Raw genomic sequence first — 24,123 nt, 5'->3', positions numbered from 1 at the left:
GCCACTCAGACTTCGATCTAAAGGCCGGTTCACCGCTGCCCCCCTCCTGCGCCCGCGCAGGCTTCCCAGGCGGGTGGCGTCTCCTGCCGAGGACACCCCCTCACCCTCAGAACCCTCCTCCGTCCTCTCCTGGGCGTCCTGGGTGGAGGGGCACTGTTCCTCTGGGCTTCTTGACATTTCTGGTGTTTAAGGCTTTTCCTTGGTGCAGCTGACAACCTTCTCACTCATCTGTTTGAAACGGAAGCGAGTTGGCACTAATTTGAGAACTTCCCTGCGCGCCGCGCTGTGACAGCACGGGGGGCATCAGGTGAGGTGAGCACAAGGTGAAAGGTCAAGGGCATCCGGGCAATGGAGCCCTTGATTCACTTACAGCAGCAGCAGGAGGTGGATCAAGGCACAGCACAGGGATTGGGTCGTTTGCCAGATGCCGCGGCGGGTGGTGAAGGCCAACAGGGCAGCCCCTGTACTTGTGCCGAGGGGGGCCTTAGGTTAGGAGCAGCGCTGTTTCCTTGGGAGCCTGAGATCAGTGCTGCCTGACCGAAGAGCAGGCAGTGTCCTGGAGGTTGTCTTTTATCTTAGAAATGTATGCAGATTGTGCATTCGGAATAATCTGTTGATATCAATGTTTTTAAAATATTGTTACCTAAACCCAACTCCCAGAATCTCTGGGTTAAATTGATGCTTCAGTCGGAGACAGGCCCTATTGATGCTCTTATTGGTGCCCTGGGTCCCAGCTGGCACTTTCTCAGTTTCGGTACTGCAAGCCCCATGTCCCAGGACCCCTCAGTTCCAGGCACACGGGCGATGCCAGCCTGGCTGTGCTGCACAGCACAGGTGGGGAAGCATGTGTTAATATTGGCTCTGCCACTAGACACAGCTTCCATGGAAAGGAACTGCAAAAAGCAGATCCTTTTTGTACCTCAGAACTTCAGTTCCCAAAGAAACTAGTTTATTCTGAACTTGCTGGCCTGTCCAGTGGGCCAAAGCCTCTAAGTATTGATATCACACACCTGCTACTCAGAAGCCTGGGGATACCAGGACCGACTGACCGAGCAGAGAGTTGCCAGATTGAGTGAATAAAATACAGGGTGCCCAGTTACACTTGAATCTCAGAGAAGACGTGTGGAGGGGGCCTGCTTCCCTGAAGGCGAGGCTGTCCCACCAGCCACAGTGAGGTGAGAGCCTTCTGTTATGTTGAGCACCTCATATTTTGGGTTTTTGTCACTTGAAACTAATCCTGGTACAAGCTGTGAATTCACACACTGCTGTACAACAGGAAAATGATGTGACAAAGACAGCAGTGACACAGACGTGGACGCAGCTAAGAAAATACCCAGTGTCTGACAGGTGCTGTTGTCTGAGCGTCATAATGTTGACGACAATGCTTTTCATCACCCACACTTCCTTTAGGTGACCAAGTGGAGTTTTCCTTTAGTCTCCATGGGAACCACACCCTCTGACCCGACAGGCTTGCGGGGATGGGGTGTGGTTTGATTGCAGAGGGCAACTACTTGAACAGAAGAACGTGAGTATTTGTGCAAACCCATTACTCTTTGGAACTGTCTAAAAGTACTGTGTTGTTTGATAAATCACCATGGTCATTTGAAAAGACAGTGTCAGACTGAATTTTTGTGACACCTCTACCGCAAAATATGCACCGTTGTGAGGTTTGTGCGAATTGTTTAATTTTATTCAACTCGACAGAGACCTCCTGCCACGTCCAGGTACTGAGGCTGCATCTGGGAACACACGAGAAGAGAACACCCTGCCCTGACGGGACATGTTTCTGGTCACAGGAGACAGCTAAGTCGTGTACTGTGCTGGAAAATTATACAGGACGTTACATAGAAATTCTGTGGAGGAGTACGTTGGATATGTGTTGCGAAGATGAAAACTCTTCTTTTTTAAAAGGTGCATATACCCTCGCCACAAAGCACTGAAGGTACTGACTTTCTCTGAAGTAAGAATGGGGCTCTAAGAGGCATAAACAGGCCAACAGATAGATCAGTGGGCCAGCCAGCAGAACCACCATGAATGTTTCGGAAAAAAAAAGACTCGCCCGTCTAGTTATCCGATGCACGTTACTCAGTGGAGAAGCCAGAGCAGCAGCGGGGGCGGGGGGGGGGCGGTGTATGGCCTGAGGAAGAGGACAGCCCCTTGCTGGCCTCCTGAAGCAGTGGCCTGGGGGACTGCCAAGGGCGCCGTGGGGAAGTCTGGACCCGCTGCCTCTGGGAGCTGCTGGTCCCCAGGCTGGCGGTTGGGAGGGGAGCCCAGCCACACCTGGGGTGGGGGAGGGGTCTGGCCGCTGCTCTGTTCCCTCCTCGAGCTCCCAAAGCTCCTCTCTTGGCCGAGTGGAATCCAGAACCACACCGACACGGCATAAAACCGCCACAATCGCCAGTCTCACTTTTTCAAACCTAAAGCGGTGTGAGGGTAGCCACCGGGGCACCAAATGTGTTCTGCGTGGATTCTCGCTCTGACTGCAGCTGGGCCTGAAAGTCGCCTCCTCTGAACTGCACGGGTGACAGGAGGGAGCCCCGACACGGCCCACGGTGTACCTTCAGCAAATAGTCTGAACGACATCTGCTCATCCGGCCCGCGAGTGGCCAGCCCTGCCCACCGCCCCCCTCGTCCGCCCTCCCCGCCGTCTCCATCTTCTGTCCACGATCCTCCATCCCCGTCCCCGGCGTCGGGGCCGCCCTGAGGCCATGAGGACGGAACAGGCGGTTCACACACACTCTGCGGGCGCTCGCTGCTCCGGGATCTTCTGCAGCGTTCCCTACTGGAACCCGGACCCCCCCGGAAGCGGCGCTGATCCCACAAAGCGGCTTAGGGCCCGGCCCGGCCCGGCCCGCCCCGCCCCGCCCCGCCCCGCCCCGCCCCGCCCCGCCCCACCGCGCACGCGCCCCGCGCACGCGCACGCGCCTCGCGTCCCGGAAGGGCTCCTGTGCCCCCGCGGCGACCCGGAAGCGGCCTGGTCGTCGGGCGGGAGGGAGGAGCGCTGAGGAGGCGAGGCCGACGGCGCAGCTGTTGCCCGAAAGATGGCGGGGACGGCGCTCAAGAGGTTGATGGCCGAGTACAAACGTGAGTTCGGGGCCGCGCACCGCCCTTCGGCCCCCCGCCGGGCCCCGCGCCCCCGCCCGCCCGCCTGCTGCTGGCGGCCACCCCGACGTCCGGGTGCGGGGCGTGGACTCGGTCTGCCGCCGAGCCCGGCCCGTCTGTGCGCCGTCGGGGCGGGTTTCGTGTGGTCGCCGGCGGCCGCCCGCGATCCCGGGCGGGGAGAAGACGGCGCGGCGCTGGTCTGGGGACCCTGGGCTCCGGCTCTGCTGGTAACCGGAGGGCTCCCCGACCCAGCCTCGCGGACGCCGGTGGGCCGGGCGGAGGGACAGCTCACCGGCCTAGTGAGAAGTTGCGGGAAGCGTCCTAGTAGGGTAATCACGTACTGATGAGGCGGAGGCGAAAGGTCAGATTTGGGTTTTCTCTTTAACGAGGGAACAGGGTTTTTGGATAATGCCACCTGCCATTCTTCCCGGGTAGCGTTGCAAAAGCCTCCTTCGTGCTTTCTTAGCCCGCAGAATTTTCTGATGTTTGGGGAAAGCAAAGGGAGAAGCGAGAAGCGTGCTCTCCCTTTTACAGTGGAGGCTTCCTTGCAGGAGTCGCTGTGAGAAGCCGGGGATGGATGCCGTTGTGTTTGCTGGGCGCAAGGTGGGAGGGAGCCTGCTGGGGGTTCACACCTGCCTCTGCTTGTTAGTTGTGGACCTTGACCTCGGACGTCGCCCTCTGCCTTTCCCCGTCTGTGAAGATGGTGCTTAGCCAGGTACCTGACAGCTGGCTGTCCGCAGCGTGAGCTGTTCCTGTTGTCATTACACTGAGGACACTTTCCGAAGAAACTTGAACATAAACCAAAATAACTAATGTCGTAAAGCTAACTGGTAAATACGCACGCAGCTGAGTTTCCTAAACCAGCTTGGCGGCCCTGCGCAGCGGGTGTCAGTGTTTGGCTAGAGCAAACCACAGAGTTGCAAATGCAGGCTCGTTAAAATAAATGGTTAGATAACACTAGATAACCATCTGGTGTTCTCTAAAGTAAGAATGTATATTTAGAGGAGACTCTGGGGGGGCAGAGTGGGGGAAGAGATGGTTCCCCCTGAACAGAGGGTTGGAGATGGGGGCCGTTGCCTGTGTCTCCTCATGGGAAACCTGGCTGGGGGTCAGATGTCTGGGAACACGTGCCACTTCCTGCCATCCTGGTCTGTGTCGCTGCATCTGTTTTAGTTTATTTGGCCCCGTTTCTAGACTGCCAGCAGGTACTATTTTCTCATTTCTGTAGAGAAGGGCTCTGTTAAACCCCTGCATGGGGAATTTAGGTGGCTGCTTCAGTCCAGTCTTTGCGTTGTTGAGCTTGTGTTTCCTAATATTTTCCCCTTTTCTGTGCTTACAAAAGTCCCATCCAGTATCTCAACCATGTTGTCAATTTGTAGTAATAAAACGTAAATAGCAGTTGACTTCCAAAGCTGTATCACAGAAGTGTATCGTGTGTTTTTATGTGTAAATATACGACATTTTGGAGTGTGTCGCAGACAGAGCTCTACAGGTGTCTCCCTAAGACTCCCGTCCCCTGGTTACTCAGACACTGACCTGGGCACCGTGTGAAGGGACTTTGGAGATGTTGGTTACAGGTAACTAACGAGCTGACATTAAGATGGGGAGAGTGTCCTGGGTTATGGGGGTGGAACCCCATTGTCATGTGAGGCCCCCAGACGGGAGAGGAGACAGGATAGGGGAGGCAGGAGACCCAGAGCAGGAGGAGGACCCCCTGCCGTGGCTGGGCCAGGAGCTGAGGACCTCGGTGGCTTCTAGAATCTGCGAATGACCCCGGCTGACAGTGGTGAGGGCCCTAGAGCCCCGGTCTTGCAGCCGCAGGGAGCAGGGTTCTACCAACCCTCTGAATGAACTTGGGGTGGCAGCCTGGTGAGGCTCTCGGCAGAGAACCAGGTGGCCTGTGCAGTGCCCAGGCTCTGACACACAGAAACCGCGAGATCATCAGTGGGTGTTGTTTTCAGCCACTGAGTTTGTTGTCATCGTCACATCAGCCGTAGAAAATGACTCCAGTGTGTTGCTGGGGACGGGGGTTGTTGATGCGGTATCTTAGGAACATGATAAAATCCCACTTAGTGATTCTTGTCTTTTGTGTCTTAGCATCTGGTTTGCCCTCCTACCGCATTTTAAGGTGGCACATTCAGTAGAAAGGTAGGCTTTACAGAAGCAACTTCTGTGCGGAATGGATGGGGTTCAGGCCCCCTGTCTTGTATTTGGAATAGTCACAGAGCTGCAGAAACTCAGAGGTGGTAGGACCTTGGATATGATTCCATTCAGGCCCCTAATTTTACAAATTTATAGGAGATTGAATAACAGACAAAATGATTTGCCCAGGTTCTTATAACCAGAAAAAAAGAAAGATGGGAAAAGAAACAAGGTGTCTTAAACCGATATCTTTTCTCGATGTTTTATCTTCGTGCATCGTCTAGCTTTTTCTGGGAGTATCAGAGATGGACTTAGGTATTAGTTGCCAGGGTTCCCGTAACAGATTTGCACGATCTAGGGGCTTAACACAACAGAAGTGTGTCCTCTCACAGCTCTGGAGGCCGGAAGTCCCAAATCAAGGTGCCAGCAGGGCCAGGCTCCCCGCAGAGGCTCTAGGAAGGATCCTTCCTTGCCTCTGTTGGCTTCTGGGCATTGCTGGCAGCCCACGGCGCTCCTTGGCTAGTGGTAGCAGAACCCCCGTCTCTGCCCCTGTCTTCCCGTGGTCGTCTTCCCTCTTTTAAAGACACCAGTCACTGGTTTAGGCTCATCCTAATCCAGCGAGATCTCGTTTTAACTTGATCACATCTGCACAGCCCCCGTTTCCAAATAAGGTTACTTTCACAGGTTCTGGGGGACACTGTTCAACCCAGTACGGTGTCTAGTAGGAACCCCAAACTTACACGCGTGGCGCCGAGCCGCTGTGCTCCTGCACCGTTGTTGTCCCACAGCCTTACCCGTCTCGGTGGCGGCCTTATTCTTCCAGCTGTTTGGGCTCAAAACCTTAGATTGGTCTTTTGAGGACTCACTTTCTTCTGTATCCAGGTGTAACCTGTTGACCTGCCTTCAGACGTTATTCATTTATCCGGAGTCCAGTGCTGGCTCAGGCCACTCACCTCCGGCCTGCGTAACTGCAGCCCAGTCCTGACGGCGGTCTGCTTCTCTCTTGCCCCGCTTGGCTCTGTTCTCAGCACAGCAAAGTCAGATCGGGTCGCCCTGTCCAGAAGCCCTTGCAGTGACTTCTCAGGCTCTGTGTGCTCCGGCCCTTCTCTCGCCTCTGACCTCACTGACGCCTGCGCCCCGGCGCGTCTCCCCAGCCCCACTTGGCGGCTGCAGCAGCGCGCTCCTCTTGGGGTGTGGGCCCTTCCTTGCCCTGCTCCCCTGGAGACGCCTTCTCTGAGCCACCAGACTCAGCCTGTCCTTCCCATCACTGTCATTAACCCGTTTTAGTTTTTTAAAGCATCCTTTATTGTGAAGTATGTTACGTATGAAAAGGATATAAAAGGTGTACTTTCAGATGAAACAGTGAAATGAACACCTGTACCCGTGACACCAGCTTAAGAAGTAGGACGTTAGCAGGAACTGAGCAGTCTGGTTCGTGCTGCTTCCCACCCCCACCAGGAGTTACCACCACCGAATTTTGTGTGACTTGTTCTTTTCTTTTTCTTTATAGTTCTGTCACTTAATATCCTTCTACACAACATTTTATTTACTTTTGCCTGTGTTTGCACTTAGTGGAAATAGGATTGCACAGTATGTATTCTGCAGATTGAATCTTTGCTCAGCACTCTTTCTGAGATTCATTTATGTTGAAACATATAGCTGTGTCTCTTTTCACTGCTGCATAGTATTTCATTTCATGAATAAGCCACAATTTGTCCTTTACTGCTGGGCATGTAGGTTATTTCCAGCCTTTGCTTATTATACAGATTGGTTGCTGTGGACATTTCTGGTGCCTGTGCGCAGTGTGACGCAGCCCTGGAGCGCTCACGAGTCGGCCTTATGGATGAGGCTTCCCTGTGTGCATGTTCCACGTGCATCGCTGTGGATGTTCACCGACACCATGGTGTTGTGCGGGGTCTGTTTCCTCCCACCCGGTGGGTGTGATGTGGTTCCTTGTGGTTTTAATTTGTAGATCATGACTAATGAATGAAGGTGAGCATCCTGTCGTGTTTTCCCTTTGTGAAATGTCCGTATCTTTTACCAGATTTCCATAGTGTGGTTTCTTTTTCTTACTGATTTGTAGGAGTCCTTTGTAAATTCCCTATCCCTTTTTATATTCCTAATCCTTTGTTGGTTATATGTGTTACAGGTATTTTATCCCAGTTTGTGCTTTGTCTTTTCAACCTTTGTGGTGTCTTTTTTTCTAGCCACCCTTTTAAAATAGTTTTATTGAGGTATAATTGACATACAGTAAGCTGATGTATTTAAGCGTACATTTGATGAGTTTGGATGTACGTGCACACACCTGTGAAGCCATTGCCACAGTCAGGATGCTGAGTAACCACCGCCCCCTGGTCTCCTCCTGCCTCTTTGTAATCTGGCTCGGCCTTCTCTCGCCTGCGCCCCCAGGTCCCAGGCAGTGACTGAGCTGCCTTCGGTCGCTCCTGTGGTTGTTTTGTACTTTCTTTGTCAGAGGCCCTTCACTCAGCCTAACCATGTTGCAGTTCGTCCAGGTTGTTGCTTGGGTCCGTAGTCCCTTCAAGACCACAACTTGTTGCTGCATTCACCTGTTGGTGGACCTTTGGATTGTTTCCAGTTCTTGGCTATTACATATAAACCTGCTGTGAACGTTTGGGTTAGGGTTAGGGTTAAACCTTTCTTTCCGTGGACATATGCTTTTGTTTCTTTTGAGTAAATTCCTGGGTCATATGTGAGGTGTGTGTTTAATTTTTAAGAAGTAGCCAAACTGTTTTCCCAAGTGGTTTGTACCGTTTTACATCCCCACCAGCAGTGTATCAAGAGTTCCACTTCCTGCCGACACTTGTATAGTCAGTTTTAAAGTTTTTAGTCATTCTGTTGGGTGTGTAGTGACATGTTATTGTGGTTTTAGTTTATGTTTTTATATGCCATCCATATATCTTTTCTGATAATGTGTATTGAATCTTTTCCTCAGTTTTTTTTTTTCGTGTGTGGTACGCGGGCCTCTCACTGTCGTGGCCTCTCCCGTTGCGGAGCACAGGCTCCGGACGCGCAGGCTCAGCGGCCATGGCTCACGGGCCCAGCCGCTCCACGGCATGTGGGATCTTCCCGGACCGGGGCACGAACCCGTGTCCCCTGCATCGGCAGGCGGACTCTCAACCACTGTGCCACCAGGGAAGCCTTTTTCCTCAGTTTTTAATCGAGTTTTTTAATCCTTATTAAGTTGTAAGAGTTCTTTATATAATGCAGGTACAGGTGTTTTGTTGGATATTTTGTAAATATTTTCACTTAGACTGTAGCTTGCCTTTTAAAAAATTGTGGTAAGAAGCACATACTGTTGTCTTGCTGCCATCTGAAGTGGACAGTGCAGTGTTTTGAGCTCTGTGCATGTGGCTGTGTGGCAGGGCTCTGCAGCTCCTTGACTAGGCTGCACGGAAAGGCTCTGTCCCGTGAACGACAGCTCCTGTGGTTTGCCTTGTAATTTTCATAACATTGCCTTTAAAAGAACAAAGGTTTTAAAAGTTTCAGTGACATCCAATTGATTGACTTTTAAAACATTTCTTGCTTTCTGTGTTGTGTTTAGAAAATCATTGCCTAACATAAGATCACTAAGGTTTTCTCCTATGATTTCCTTATACTCTCAGCTCTTACGTTTCAATCTGTGATCCACGTCGAGTAAAGTTTTGTATGTGGTATGAGATAAAGGTCAAGTTTTATTTGCAGATGATTTGCAACTGGCCGTCCAGTTGTTTGGGCACTGTATTAGTTTGCTTGGGCTGCTGTAACAAAGTACCACAGGCTAAGGAGCTTAAACCACAGAAATTATTTCCTTGCAGTCAGAGATCCAGTTGCAGCGGGGCTGGTCCCTCCTGAAGCCTCTCTCCTGGGCGTGTAGACAGCCACCCCCTCCGTGTGTCCTCACAGCGTTTGTCCCTCTGTCCATGTCTGTGCCCTAATCTCCTTCTTATAAGGACATCTGTTAGACTGGATTAGGGCCCACCCGATGACCTCATTTAATTACTTCTTTTTTAAAGACCCTAGTTATACACTCTTCTGCACTTTTTGTCATTTACTATATCCTGGAGTTCATTCTGTACTAGGACACAGAGGTGTTCAACATTCCCTTTTACAGCTGCAAAGTGTCCCATCAGTAGACGTATCATAATTTGACTGGTCCCCTATTGAAAGACATTTGGGTTGTTTCCAGTTTTTTTTTTTTTTTTGCTATTACAGAAAGTCCTGAAATGAATAACTTTACGCATGTGTCTTTTCTTGCCGAGGGATGGATTCTGAGAAGTGGGACTACTGGTCAAAGTTTATATTTACATTTTATTTTGCATGGTATCTATTTTTAAAGCCACTATTTATTTAAAGCAGTGTTTTTATTAACCAATTAACGTTCTCAAGGAATCAGTGGCAAAGAATGGTCATTGCAAATTTCTCTGATATTGTTAAGATTTTGTTTCTGTTTTTGAAGTTGTTTTTATCATTAAACATGAAACTATATGGTTGTGGGTGTGTGTTTTAAAAACAAAAAACAAGGAAACAATGTAATCCAGAAACATTCCCTCCATCTGGAGAACTCGGTTGCTGTAATTCTTTGCTGACCGGTAGATGCCGCTGTTGACCAGGATGCAGGTGGGCAGGCTGCTGGAGGTGGCAGTTGTGACCCTGAAGGGAGGGTGTCATGGAGGGGAGTGCCCAGGGGATCTCCGCACAGGAGAAGTAAGGCCAGCTCTTTCTGGTGTAAGCTCCTCCTCGAGGCTCCAGGTGCCCCGCTCCCTTTCCCACTGACATTCTATCCTCTGCCCCTCTTTAGCACTTTGCAATTCATCCGCCCTAATCTGGCGCGGGGCTTTTTCTTATAGAAGATGAGAAGTGCTGGGGATGCCATGTACAGCATGGGACTGTAGTAAATAACTCTGTGTTGTGTGTTTGACAGTTGTTAAGAGAGTAGGTCTTAAGAGTTCTCACCACGACAAAAAAAATCTGTAACTCTCTGTGGTGATGGACGTCAGCTAGACACACTGTGCGGATCATTTCACAATAGATACAAGTATGGAATCGCTTTGTTGTACACCTGAAATTAATATAATGTTCAATGTCAGTTATACCTCAGTTTAAAAAAAAGAGCCCACCTTCAATACCACCTGCCAGCAGGCCTTTCCTGACCACCTGGCCACGTCTTGCTGTCACTTCATTGTGTTCTTCACTGCGCTCGTCAGTATCTGAAACACTCTTTGTGTTTATACGTCTCCGTGTTCACTGCCTGTCTTCCGCCCCTAGAACTGAAGCTCACTGGAGGCAGGACCTTGTCTGTCTCATTCACCACGACACCCCCCGCTGCCGGGAATAGCTTTGCAGAGAGGAAGTGTAGTTGATATTTGTTAGTTGATATGTGATTAGTGGTTGGCTACTTCTGATCGTATTGGCCAAGTGTGGGTGCTCAAGCCATTGCCCTGTGGCTTGTCTAGCTCCTCAGAGCTTCAGATATCATCACCACAAAGCAAGCGTAAAGAGAAAAATACCACCTGGAGTTGAATGATTCTGTGATTAGAATTGTAACTAAAACATTATATAGGGGCTTCCCTGGTGGCGCAATGGTTAAGAATCCGCCTGCCAATGCAGGGGACACAGGTTCGAGCCCTGGTCGGGAAGATCCCACATGCCGCAGAGCAACTAAGCCCGAGCGCCACACCTACTGAGCCTGCGCTCTAGAGCCTGTGCTCTGCAACGGGCGGGGCCACCGCAATGAGAAGCCCACACACCACAACAAAGAGTAGCCCCGGCTCGCTGCAACTAGAGAAAGCCCGTGCGCAGCAACGAAGACCCAACACAGCCAAAAATAAATAAATAAATAAAAACAAAAAAACATTATATAGCAAAATAGAGACACATTACCAACCTTTAAACCACCAGTGAGAACAATATTTTCATGACAGTGGAGAAATACTTAGATTGTCCTTTGTCTTACAAGATGTAGATTCATCAAGACTCTTCAGCAGTGGTACTGGCGAATTCTCCTCCTTACTCTTGCTTAAGCTACTATCCTTGGTCAGAGCCCATTCTCTGTCCCTTTTGGGAGAATTGCCACATGTTACAATATAAAACTCCTTAATCACATCCAGTGACATTTCACCTGCTGTTTCCCCATGTTTTCAGAAGTTGACACATACGGGGATTGTTGTAATTTGTTTTAAGTTGCTCTGCATGTTGGTTGCTACCTAGATTCTGAAGCTAGTCTTCTAAGTCATGCCATCAACAGTAAAAAAAAAAAAAAAAAAATTCTTTGACATGTCTCTTGGTGCACATGTGCACATGTATCTGTGAGTTTGCACTCTGGAGAGGAATTTCTAGGTCATAGGAGGTGAGAGCAACCTCATTTTCAAAGTGGCTGTACCGATTTCACACTCCTTCCGGCATTCTATTTCTGTGGCTCCTTTCTGCGTGGACACTTCGTAGGGTCAGCGCTCTCAGCTGTGGTCACTGGGTGATTCTGGCTGGGGTGGTGCTCTGATTGTGGGCTTGGTTCGCATTTCCCCCAATTAATGACGTTGAACACCTTGTCTTAGGTTTATTGGCCACTTAGATGTCGTGTGTGTGTGTGTGTGTGTGTGTGTGTGTGTGTGTGTGTGTGTGTGTGAAGTGCCTGTTCAAGGCTTGCTTGTGCTTGATTTTCTTTTGGGTTGTTTATATATTTGTATTGATTTGTAAGGCATTCTTTCAAAGTTCAGATAGTAGCTCTTTGTTGGCTGTATCTGTTACAGATGTCTTCTTCCTCTCCGAGGCTTACCTTTGCATTCTCTTAGAGGTGGGTTTTATTTTGTTTTTGGGGTTTTTTTTAGGATAATGAAGCTATTTTAATATTATTTAAAATAAGAACAAGCTTTAAACTGTATAAAGTGGGCAACAGGGGAGAAGCACGCCTTCCTGAGAAGGGTCCTCCGAGAAGGGTCTTCTCAGGGGAAAAGGCAGGAAGCGTGGGTGGGCAGGAGGGAGTGCAGGCTTGGACGTCAGCAGTGCTTCCTCAGGGCGGGCTCTGCAGGTAGGAGAGGTGGCTCTGGGGCTTGGCAGCCCCTGGCTGGAGTGGAGGGAGCTGGCCTGGCGGTCGGTGCCAGTGACTCAGGCAGGGGTAGAGCAGGGGTCAGCTGGGTAAAAAGAACTGTGGGTTCGAGTGTCAGGAGGAGGTGGTGGCCGGGCCTTGGCTCCCAGGACTCAAGGGGGATGTCAGGCTGCAGGAGGCCCAGGCCCGGGAGTGCTGATCCGCTCCCATGTCTCCAGCGAGGCTCTGTGACTGTGCCCTGGGCGGGGGGTGGCCTTGCCTTGTCTTTTTTGAATGTTAAAAACAAAAATATCTTTTGACGTCAGACTTTTTGTTTGTTTCTTTTGTTTTTGGCGGCGCTGCTCGGCTTGCGGAGGAGGGATGGAACCCATGCCTGCCTCCCTCCCTCCCTCCCCCGAGACCGCCAGGGAATTCCCAGAAGTTCTTAATTTTAGTCCTGTTAATTTTATCAGTCTTTTCCTTTATGTTCATGCTTTTTGGTTATTAACTTCACAGTTAGTTCTGTTTAAGAAGTCTTTACACTAAGAGCACGAAGAGATTCTTCTGCATTATTCTCTAGGAGACTTACTGTTTTATAGTTCATAAAAAAATATTAATTTGGGCCGGTCAGCTTTATTGAGATAAAATTTACACACTATAAAATGTGTCAATTTCAAGTATACCATTTTTTTTCAATTAATTTATCTTTGGCTGAGTTGGGTCTTTGTTGCTGTGCCCGGGCTTTCTCTAGTTGCGGCGAGCAGGGGCTACTGTTCGTTGCAGTGCGTGGGCTTCTCATCGCGGTGGCTTCCCTTATTGTGGAGCACGGGCTGTAGGCGTGTGGGCTTCAGTAGTTGTGGCACATGGGCTCAGTAGTTGTGGCGCACGGGCTTAGTTGCTCCACGGCATGGGCTCTTCCCGGACCAGGGCTCAAACCCATGTCCCCCGCATTGGCAGGTGGATTCTTAACCACTGCGCCACCAGGGAAGCCCCAAGTGTACCATTCTTTGAGCTTTGACACGTGTATGCTGTGTATAGTTGTCAACACAATCGTGGCAGACTGTTTCCATTGCCCTGGAAAGCTCCCTAGTGACTGGGCCCTGGTCTCTGGCAATGTTGGATTTGCTTTCTATTACTATAGCTTGCTTCTTTTAGAATTTGGTATAAACAGGCGCAGCGTGTAGCCTGTGTGTCAGGTTCTTTCACCCAGCCCAGTGCTTTGAGCGTCACCCTTGTTGTCACGTGTGCTGGTGGTTTGCTCCTGTCTGTTGCTGCCTAATGTTCCTGGTGTGGAAGGGTCACCCCTCATTCATTTACCAGTGGATGGATATTTGGGTTGCTTCCACTGTGGGGCTGTTGTGAGTAAAGTTGCTGGGAACATTCACATACGAGTCCGTGGGGACAAAAGTTTGAATTTTATTTGTTTGTATTCCATTCCTGTTTTCAGGTACCATCCTGTTTCAGGACCCCTGATTTATGTGTCCAGCCTGGACTGCTGTTCAGGGCTCTAGTCTCACGTCCAGTTTTCTCTTTGACCGTCCGCACTTAGATGACTTACCAGCATCTTTAACTTGATGTTTTCAGAACTAGACTGTTTTCTTCCCTCTGAAACATGCTTCTCTGGTGGGGTTTTCCAACTCAGTAGCACCCGTTCTCCCTGTGGTTCAAGTTAGACGCGCAGCTGCATCCCTGACTCTCCTGGTCCTTAGCTGCCTACAGAGTTCGGCACGCGCTGTCTGTTATGTCTGGTTTCAGCCGTGCAGCTGGTATCAAGGCTCCAGGATTTCTTCGGGCTTCGTGCTCGCTGGCTCCGCGGTAGGAGCAGTGTGGCAGGATCTACCTTAGCGGCAGGTGTTGAACACTGGGTCTGGTGCAGCCAGGGGTCAGATCCCAGAGAGGAATGCAAGAGATCTCAGGATCCTTAATGCAGCAGTACCATTTTGATGATAAAACTACTATTTGTATCATTTTTATTAACTGAACGTATGCATTTTGTGTTAAGATAAATAATACACGTTTCTTTTGGGGAAGGGAAAGGAGGTACTTTGCTTTGTCCACAGTCTTTAATCCCTGGGAATCAAGAATAAGAAAATATTACAGATTTACAGCAACAAAGCAAGCAAATGAAAGTACAGTGTAAACCTCTTCTGTAAACAGCGTAGTCAGTCAAGTATTTCCTGAACACCCACTTGATGCCAGGAGCTCTGCTCGCTGCTGTGAAGGGGCTCACTGACCACTAAGACAGGGCTCCTGTGTGTGCACAAAGTAGTCCAGAAAACAAGTTTTCATTTCTCTTGGGTAGGCAGTCAGTAGTAGAGTTGCGGGGTCTCAGGGTGAGTACACGTTTAAACTGTTTGCCAGGGGCAGCAAGCATTTTGCATTCCCACTGGTGAAGCGTGAGAGACCCAGCTGCCGAACTTACCAACGCTGGTATTAGCAGGCTTTTAAATGTTAGCTCTTCTGTACTGAGTGAAGACACTCTCACCGATAGGGCTGTATAGCGGTGTCTGTTAGTGTCTTAATTCCGTTTCCCTCTGACTCACCGTGTCGAGCATCTTCTCATGTGCGCCTTTGCCTCCGTGCCCTCTTTGGTGAGGGGTCTGTTGCATTCTCTTGCCCAGTTTAGAAAACCTCGCTTGTCCTGCATTTCTCCTGTACGTTCCTTCAACTGCCACACTCACAGCGCTGCCGACGACAGACGCATGGGGGTGTTCCCACACCCGGCACCTCTGTGACCCCAGCTGGGTGTCCTACGGTTGCACTCAGTTCTGACACTACCTACCTGGAGTTAGTGTGTCAGATCCCACAGCCTGAGGGCCCAGTCCCACGAGACTGCTCCCCCTCCCCCACCCGTTGCAAATCCAGGGTGTCGCCTGTGCTTCTGACTGATCGGCTATAAATTGGAGGTTTCCGTGACCCCCTCCTCGGGGTTGGTCAGCCTGCCAGAGCAGCTCACAGAACCCAGAGAAGCATTTTACATGCGTGACATCCAGTCTATTGTAGAAGGGTGGAACTCGGGCACGGCCGGCTGGAGGAGAAGCCGGGGGCAGGGGCGGCGAGGAGGCCGAGGTTCCTGCTCTCTGGGCACCTCTCCCCGCCAGCCCCGCCGCGTGCTCACCAACCCGGGACCTCCCTGATCTTACGCTGATGGGATTGTGTGGAGGCTTCCTCACGGGGGCCTGACTCGCCAGTAACTCCGCCTCCAGCCCCTCGCACGCTGGAGAATGGGGGGTGGGCCTGCAACCTTCTAACCATGGCTCGGTCTTGGGGCCAGCAGCCACCCAGAGTGGGAGATGCTCCTGGTGCTCTTGTCGCTTGGGAATTCACGAGGGACTTAGGAGCTTTGCTGGGAACTGGGGCAGAGGCCCATGTGTATATTTTCTACTAGTTCTCGTGCCCCTTCTCCCCTTTTCCTTGTATACTTTGATTTTTGTATGTGGTTTGAGATAAGGAAAAGGGCTTTCTTTTTTCACCTCTGTTCTTTCCCCTCTTTCCTGTGGGGCGACCTTCCTAGCAGATGGAGGACCTCTCTTTGCCTGGCCTGCGCTGGGCGTGCTCACTTCTGTTCCATCGTCTATTGAACTTTGTGCCAGTGTCTACTGCCTGCTTACTGCAGCTTTGTAATGAGTTTTGCTGGCCCATGGATGGTTCTCAGTTTACCCTTTTTAAAGAATGCCTTGGCTGTTCTGGTCGTTCACATGTTCATGTGTGTTCACCTAGTCAGAGTCAGACAAGAAAACCTGGTGGGGTTTTGGCTGAGGTTGTGCTCGATCCGTAGGTTCAGTTTGAGGAGGATTGATCACTTGATAATGTTGAATTTTTAGTCTATGAACGTGATATAATCTCCATTTATTAAGGTCTCTTAAAATTTTTTGTTAATGTTTTCTATTCTGTTACAGATCTTGCACATCTTTGAAAAGCTAATTTCTGCATGTTTCCCATTATAATTGGTGTCTTTTTTAGACTTTTCTAACTTGCTGATATGTAGAAGCACAGTTCAGTTGTATGTATTGACCTTGTATTCAGCAACTTTGGCAGACTCACTTTTTATTATAATTTATCTTTTGACTCTTTTGGACTTTATGTAGGTAAGTGGAGCATCTGTGAATAATGATTATTTTTTCTTCTTCAGTCCTTACGCTTTATGTTTACTTGGCAGGGAATTGTTAGTTTTATGTCTCTTCAGAGAACTAGCTTTTGTTTTGTTGATCTTCTGTGTGTGTCTCACTGTTTCAGTCACGTCCCAGCCCTGCACTCGGCCCAGCGGGGGTGCCCTTGCCACCTGACCCCCTGCTCCCGCGGCCGGCCTTCTTGCCGAGTCCTCCTCCATCTCCCGGTGTTCGCCTTGCCAGATTTGCCAGATTTGCCCGCAGGTGTGGTTTCGTTCTGTAGCCTCCCGGTATCATACAAAGTGAGGAGGCCAGGAGTGCAAAGGACAGCTTCCGGGTTGGCAAAGCCTTAGAACAACTACTAGCCTTCAGTTGCTGAGCAATGCTGCTGCTGCTGCTTTCCTCCTGTTTCTGCTCGCAGTCTGCTCTTCTGTGGGACCTCGCACGTGAGGGGGCTCATGGATCTTGTAGCGTGGTGTCGGAGGTCGACAGCCAGCCTGTACGGTGCTGACGGACTCGATAATACCAGCCTTTTGAAACCTCGGCGCGGGCTCATAGCTCTACCTTGTGGCATTCAGAAAGCTTTGTGCCCACTCTCAAAATGACAGGAAATCCCTTCAGTTAGGAAATAATATACCGTGTTTGATTTATGAGCTTTAATCAAAATAACCAGCAGGAGTATGTTGGAAAGAGAGTTAACAACACCTTTTGTTTGTTTCTGCATTGTGAGTTGAACGTGTTGGCAGTTCTGGATTCTGCGTTTTGCTGGTGTAAAGAACAGTTGACATAGTCTTGATCGGAAATGGAACTGCAGCACGTGTTCACTTGGGACAAGCAGAATTTTAATTTTCATCTGCTAATATGTATGCCATATAATGTATAGCCTTGTATACGTTTTAATGTTTTTTTGTTAAAATGCAACATAATATTCATTCTTTTTCATAATGGTTTTACTTTTTAACCTTGCAGAATTAACACTGAATCCTCCGGAAGGAATTGTGGCAGGTAAGGTAGTGTGAAGTTCGCCTCTTTATCATTTACTCCTGATTGCCAAGTTTCCTTCAAAGTAAAGTTGTGGAATTTCTTCTTTTCCTGCAGGCCCCATGAATGAAGAGAATTTTTTTGAATGGGAGGCATTGATCATGTAAGTTAATCATATGTGTTGTTTGGTTTTAAGCCTTTATTGGAAATTAGAGCCATGAATCCCATGCTGCACTGTGAGTGATCAGGAGCGTCAATCGGGAGAAAAGGCCAAGTGCGCCTCTTTCGTTGAGCTTTTCTGTGTCTGCTGATCTGGAAGCAGAGAACACGTGCGTTCGTCCAGAAGAAATGAAAGTACTTCCTTAGAACCAGTAAAAGGTTTAGTTGTAAGTGTTTGTATTTGTAGAGTTTCAAAATCATGAAGTTTGCGTGTTGGGTTAGAGCGTCAAACAGAACGGGCTTTGGCTTCAAGGAGTCCCTGTGAGCCTGGGGCTCTGACGGTGCAGAGGGGTCCTCAGGGTGCGGGTGACGCCCCAGGCCTATCGGTGCAGCCTGGGCCCTGCCCAGGATTCGTCCCCCTCCTCCTTCCCCTCCTCCTCCCCCTCCCCTTCCCTTCCCAGTTCTTCAGCTCGTCTGCTGCTGCTCCTTTTCTGTGTACCTTGTCTGGCCTTCCCTTGTCCCTGACTTAGACATTTGGCTTAGTTCTAAGGTGAGCAGTGTGGTTCCTGACCTCATTTTAGAAAGATCCTGACTGGATTTCATATTTCACTTACAGTGATGTTGCTTGGAAAGAGCCAAATGGACCCCTGATTCCAGAGTATTCTTTGGCCCTATGACCCAGGCCCTTTTTTTCTCATCTTTCTACCTTAGATGTACAATTCTTGGCCATTCTTAGACAGTACTTGTAACAAAATGTGGTTAGGTAGACTTCAGGAAGTTGAAATTTATAATCCATTTCAGTAGTCTCGTTAGTAAAATGCGAAATTAGCTAGAAAGTTTTCAGGTGGGATTTCGTTGGGCTGAGGCGTGCTCTAGTGGGGTGGGCCTGGAAGATGTGTGAGGGGTATGTAGTGTCAGCCTCATCAGACTTTCTGCATTTGCCCTGTGCTTGTTTCCCATTTAGTCTGAAAAACAAATTGCTGCTCAACGTTGTCTGTGGAGCTTAGATTAATACATGAAAATTGGTGTGAAAATGAGTTTCTTTCATAAGCAAATTGTTTTAAAAATCATTAATAAACACTATCCAGAGAAAGTACAGTGCACCTAACATTTCCTGATCATTTGTTATACCCTAATTGCTTGGGCCTGTGATACCCATTTTTTTTTCTGTGTTTAAATGTTTCTGGCATGATGATGACAGTCTGTGTTTGTATCTAATATGGTGTTGTGTCTTTCACCCCCTAAAGCACTTAGAAATTGCGTGGTGGGTCTCCTGGTCAGCGGTGTCCTTCGTTTCATGTAACAGGGCATTGTGCACTCGGGTCAGCTATAGCTTTTTATCTTCAGGGAAACAGTACACCCCAGGGCAGCTGTCCTGGCTGGGGTGCACAGATGATTGGAAGGCCTCTGTGAGGGCACAGGTCAGCGGGCCCCTGACGGTTTTTCTGTCTTTGGAAGATGTGGCTGGTGCGCACCCACAGGAGACGACTGAGAAGCCCTTCCAGGGACACTTGAGCCTTCCAGTACGGTTTCCTTTTAAGGGTTTATTCTTAAGAATCTGTTAGGATAAATATTACTAATTATAGACAAATAAAGTAAAATTAAACCAATATTTTGAAAACTTATTTTAAAAAGTAATTAGAACTGTTTTTATGTAGAACACTTTTATGTTTGGATAAGGCTTTTGCGTTAGTATGGAATTCCCCTGCTTCACGATCTGGTGAGTTTGTGGGTTTTGGTCCTGTTCCAGATCCTTTCACAAACAAGAGGCCGTTTACAAATGTCCTTAAACATCTATTAAGGAATTAACTGCCCTCCTATTGACGTGTCTCACTCCGCTGTTTTGGCAGCCAGCTGGCTGAGTTTCACTCCCTAGCGATAGGTTTCCTCTTCTCTCATTTTCTTCTCTGGTTGTTTCCAGAGTTCCTTCCGTACCCCAGCGCTTCTAAACGCCACACTCGCCTCCGTTTCCGGGGCCGCTGCTGTCGCAGTAGTACTTACCTGCGGAGCCTCAGCCGTGCAGTGAAGAGAGCATCTTTTCAGATGTTCAGGCAACAAACACTGAGTGCCTGTTATATATTAGGGCCCTCGTCTGGGGGTACAGGCGCGTCCTAGGCGACCCCAAATCTCTGCCCTGAAAGAACAAGATTAAGGGACTAGGATGGGGAGCACAACAAATCAACCAACAGTAATAAAATCACCACAGCCTGTTCTCTGATTAAAAGGAGACAGGACTCGAGTGACTCCCGGCCGAGCTTAGGGCAGAGTTTGACCTGTGACCCGGTGGGAGAGGGCTGGGGCTTCCGGTCAGTGACACTGACGGCTGCGGGCCCCTGAGCTGTGTGTGGCTGGCCTGGCTTTATGGTCTTGGGCAGTCACTCTGCCTCTCTGACCTTCACTTATTTGGATCAGTACAGAGCCTCGACACCTTTTTAGACCAGTGGCTTCACTTCCACCCCTTCCAGCTCCGGGGTCTCTGGCCTGTGCAACCTCGTTGGCCCTTGGCTGCGGCGTGGCAGCTGTGGAGGGTCGACGCAAGCTTCTGCAGGACAGGAGGAGCCCTGCCGTGCAGGACGGCGGTTTATCCTCCGTGGCTGGAAGAGGCGTGAAGCCCTTGGCGTCTTGCTGCCCCGTTTCTGTCCTGCCCCAGGTTTCTTCAAGCAGCCGCATGGTGACCTCCCTGCCTGGTCTGTGGCCGAGCCGCTGTCCCGTCTCCAGATCAGGGCCCCGAGGCTGTGGTGCGATGAGAAGGCCCTTCCCTTCCCCAATGGTTGGGGGCCCTTGGCTGACCCCATCCCCGCATCTCTGCTGGCGCACTTGGGTCCCAGCTGGTTCACACCTGCGGCGGGGAGGATTCCCCCGGCTGCGGCTCCTCCTAGGCTGTGCCTGGCTCATGCTGGGTGCCCAGGCCACGGTCACGGCACCACCCTCTACACCAGGCTTTCTTCTTTACAGAAGCCTGGCTCCTGTCAGGATTGTGCCTGCTCAGATACACCTGAGATATTGCAATAGATGTTTATGATTTGCACTGCATGTTCTGACCCAGCGGTTCCCACCCTGGGAATGTCTTCGTCAGACATTCTGTTAGGAAAACCTGTGTGTGAGGACGTTTATTACAACATTCACTGCAGTCATAACAGAAAGTGGAAACATCGTTGTCCGGTATAAGTTACGGGCATCCAATCAGCAGCATCCGGCAGCACTGCCGTGGTTCAGGCGGCCGCTGCACGACGGGTCTAGACCAGTGTTGTCACCAGGTGTGGCCTCACCCCCAGGGACTTCGGGCGGCGTCGGGAGACATTGTGGCTGTCACACTGGGTAGCAGGAGGAGATCTCTACTGGCCCCGGGTGGGGGAGCGCTGAGCGCCCCGCCGTGCCCAGGACGCCCGAGGTGGCAGTGGTGCTGAGGCCGAGAGACCCTGGTGTGGCCGGGTGCACTCAATAGCTTTACTGAGATAGAAGTTACATGCAGAGTTTCACCTGTATTAAGTGCACAAGTCAATGATTTTTAGTAAATTAAATTTATAGAGTTTGCAGCCATCACACTTCACTTTTAGAGCATTTCCAAACACGTGCTCATGCCCCTGTGCACTCAGTCCCCACTCCCCCTCCGCCACGGGCACCCTCTGATCTGCCCCCTGACTCTGTTGATTTGCCTTTTCTGGACTTCTGCTGCAAGTGGGATGCAGCATCTTCGGTGTCTGGCTCCTTTTTCTGGGCATGGTGTCTCCGAGGTTCCCGGCGCAGCCTGTGGGAGCGGCCCCTTCCCGTCACCACTGAGCTGTGTCCACCGTGAATGGACCCACTCACCCGTTGATGGGCATTTGGCTGCTTCCCTCTTCAGCTGTTGTGACGGTGCAGCTGCGAACACGGGGCCTAAGTCTGTGCAGCCGGGTTTCCACCTCCCTCGGCTGGATGCACAGGAGTGGGCCTCCCGGCGTATAGTGTCACCATTTTACACTCCCACCCGCAGTGCTGAGTTCTTGGCTCTCCATTTCCTCACCCTCTTGGTGGTATCTAATGCCAGCTGTCCTGCTGAGTGTGAGGTGGGTCTCATTGTGGGTTTGGACTGCATTGCCCTAGTAACCGATGCTGTTGAGCATCTTTTCATGGGCTTATGAGCCATTCACCTATCTTTTTTGGTGAACTTAAGAACTTTTGCCCATTTTTTAATTGGGTTGTCTTCTTATTTGGTCCTAAGAGTTCTTTATATATTTTGGATACAAAGTCCTTTATCAGATGTATCAATATGATTTTCAGATATTTTCTCCCAGTCTGCAGCTTTCCTTTTCCTTTTCATTTGTTTTTTCTTTCTTTCTTTCTTTCTTTTTTTTTTTTTGTGGTACGCGGGCCTCTCACTGTTGTGGCCTCTCCTGTTGTGGAGCACAGGCTCCGGACGTCCAGGCTCAGCGGCCATGGCTCACGGGCCCAGCCGCTCCACGGCATGTGGGATCTTCCCGGACCGTGGCATGAACCCGTGTCCCCTGCATCGGCAGGCGGACTCTCAACCACTGCGCCACCAAGGAAGCCCTTCTTTTCTTTTTTATGTTTTAGGCCGAGCTGTGCGGAATGCGGGATCTTAGTTCCCTGAGCAGGGATCAAACCCATGCCCCCTGCATTGGGAGCGTGTAGTCTTAACCACTGGACCACTAGGGAAGTCCCTCCTTTTCATTTTCTTAATGGGGTCTTCTGAAACGCAAAGGTTTTCATTTCCAATGAAATGCAGTTCAGCAGTTTTTCCTTGTATAGATTATGCCTTTGATGTCATATAACCCAAGGTTGAAAAGATTTTCTCCTGTGTTTTCTTCTAGAAGTTTTATACTTATAGCTCTTAAATTTAGGTTTTTGGCCCATTTTGGATAATTTTGGAGTATAGCATTAGGTAGGAGCCAGGCTCATTTTTTGGCATGTGGCTGTGCAGTTGTCTTGCACCGTTTGTTGAAAAGAAAAAATCCTTCCTGCATTGAATCGCCTTGGACCTTTGTCGGAATCAGTTCCCTAAGTGTGAGGGTTCATTGTGGACTCTGAATCCTGTTCTGTCGACCTGTGCTTGACCCTCCATGAGCACCGTACACTCCGTCATGGCAGCTCAGTAGTAAGTTTTGAAATTGGGAGGTGTTTTGTTCTCCTCTTTCAAGGTGTCTTACCTATTCTGGGTCCCTTGCGTCTCCATTGGAATCTGGGGATCAGCTTGTCATTGTCTGTGAAGAAACCAGCTGGGATTTGACAGGGATTGTGTTGAGGCTTTAGGTCAGTTTGAGGAATGTTGACAGTTTAACAATCTTGAGTGTTCCAATCCATGTACATGGAGTGTCTCTCCACTTATTCAGGCCTTTGAAAATTCCTCTCAGCGATGCCATGATACGTTTTTAATAAAAAATGATCCAGGGGCTTCCCTGGTGGTGCAGTGGTTGGGAGTCCACCTGCCGATGCAGGGGACACGGGTTCGTGCCCCGGTCTGGGAGGATCCCACATGCCGCGGAATGGCTGGGCCCGTGAGCCATGGCCGCTGAGCCTGCGTGTCTGGAGCCTGTGCTCCGCAATGGGAGAGGCCACAGCAGTGAGAGACCCGCGTACCGCAAAAAAAAAAAAAAAAAGATCCAGTTTTTGCGGATGAAGGTATGTGAGTGGATGCACTCGGAGGGGAAGCCTGGGAGGGTGACCAGACTCCGTAGTGGCTGCTTCAGAGCTGATTCAGGAAGGGGGCAAGGAGGCATTTGCTTTTTACTTTATTTACTTATGTATTTGAGTATTTTCTAACACACATATTTTTTCTAGTTAGAGTCAAAGTTTATGTTGCAGAAGTTATTGTCCATGTCAGAATTCACTACGAAGTCCTTGTAATTGATGAACTTACTTAGTGAACTTTAAATATAGTTCAAATATATTTGAGTTAAAGTTTTCAGAAATTTCTGTTGCAAGCAAAAATTAGGGGATGACCGTAGGCTCCTTTCAGACGGATTTAATCACGAAAATAATTATATGGAAGGAAGCCTGTATTTGTCACCATGTGCGTTCCTGAGATGGAAGGCCCTGTCCTTCTCCTCCCTCACAGTTAAACCAGCGCTGGTTCTCTACATCAGGATCGCTAGGGTGCTTAGCACACAACAAAAGAGGAAAGCGGCTCTTGGGTCCATCCCCAGAGACTGTGCGCTGAGTCAGGGCTGGTTGCCAGATGGGTGTAGACACATAGTCCGGCCGAGACCACCAGGCTCCCAAGGAGACAGGCAGTGAGGGCACTGTCTCGGGGACGACAGCTCCCTGCAGCTCGTCCTGGCTTTCCTGCAGGTGTGAAGGTCCTGTGAGCGGGAACTTCTGGTCAGTTTCTGTGCAGCCTCGCTGCTGGCGGGGTGACCCTCACGCAGCAGGCGCTCCTTCAGTGACTTGGGGGCTTAGAGGCACAGCAGGGCACCCCGGAGCTGGAGTCGTGGCTTCTAGAGCCCCTGGCCTGGGGGCTGTGCTTGCAGCCCACCTGCACTGGGGAGGTGGGGGCTTTGGCAAGAAGCTTCGGCCGAGCTGCGGAGCCAGGGGCGCAGGAAGGAGGCGGCGCCCCTGCTCTGACGCCAGGCACCCTCATGCCACCACCGGGTGCTCTGTGTGGGTTCCGCA

The 24,123-nt window shown here is 50.1% G+C and overlaps 1 protein-coding gene across 2 annotated transcripts in view; it reads left to right on the top strand.

The window, feature by feature from the left end:
- The first annotated feature begins 2,972 nt into the window (after positions 1–2,972).
- Positions 2,973–24,123, top strand: part of UBE2G2 (ubiquitin conjugating enzyme E2 G2) — a 30,823-nt gene continuing 9,672 nt past the window's right edge. For both annotated transcript variants that reach the window (XM_082624962.1, XM_082624963.1), the window contains exons 1-3: positions 2,973–3,084; positions 17,344–17,379; positions 17,473–17,518. In XM_082624962.1, coding sequence (XP_082481088.1) covers positions 3,042–3,084; positions 17,344–17,379; positions 17,473–17,518 — 125 coding nt within the window. In that variant the 5' untranslated portion in view covers positions 2,973–3,041. The remainder of the gene's footprint in view (positions 3,085–17,343; positions 17,380–17,472; positions 17,519–24,123) is intronic.

Source organism: Mesoplodon mirus (assembly GCF_964341445.2).
Source record: "Mesoplodon mirus genome assembly, chromosome: 6".
Classification (NCBI taxonomy): domain Eukaryota; kingdom Metazoa; phylum Chordata; class Mammalia; order Artiodactyla; family Ziphiidae; genus Mesoplodon; species Mesoplodon mirus.
This window is presented reverse-complemented; position numbering and strand designations above follow the sequence as displayed.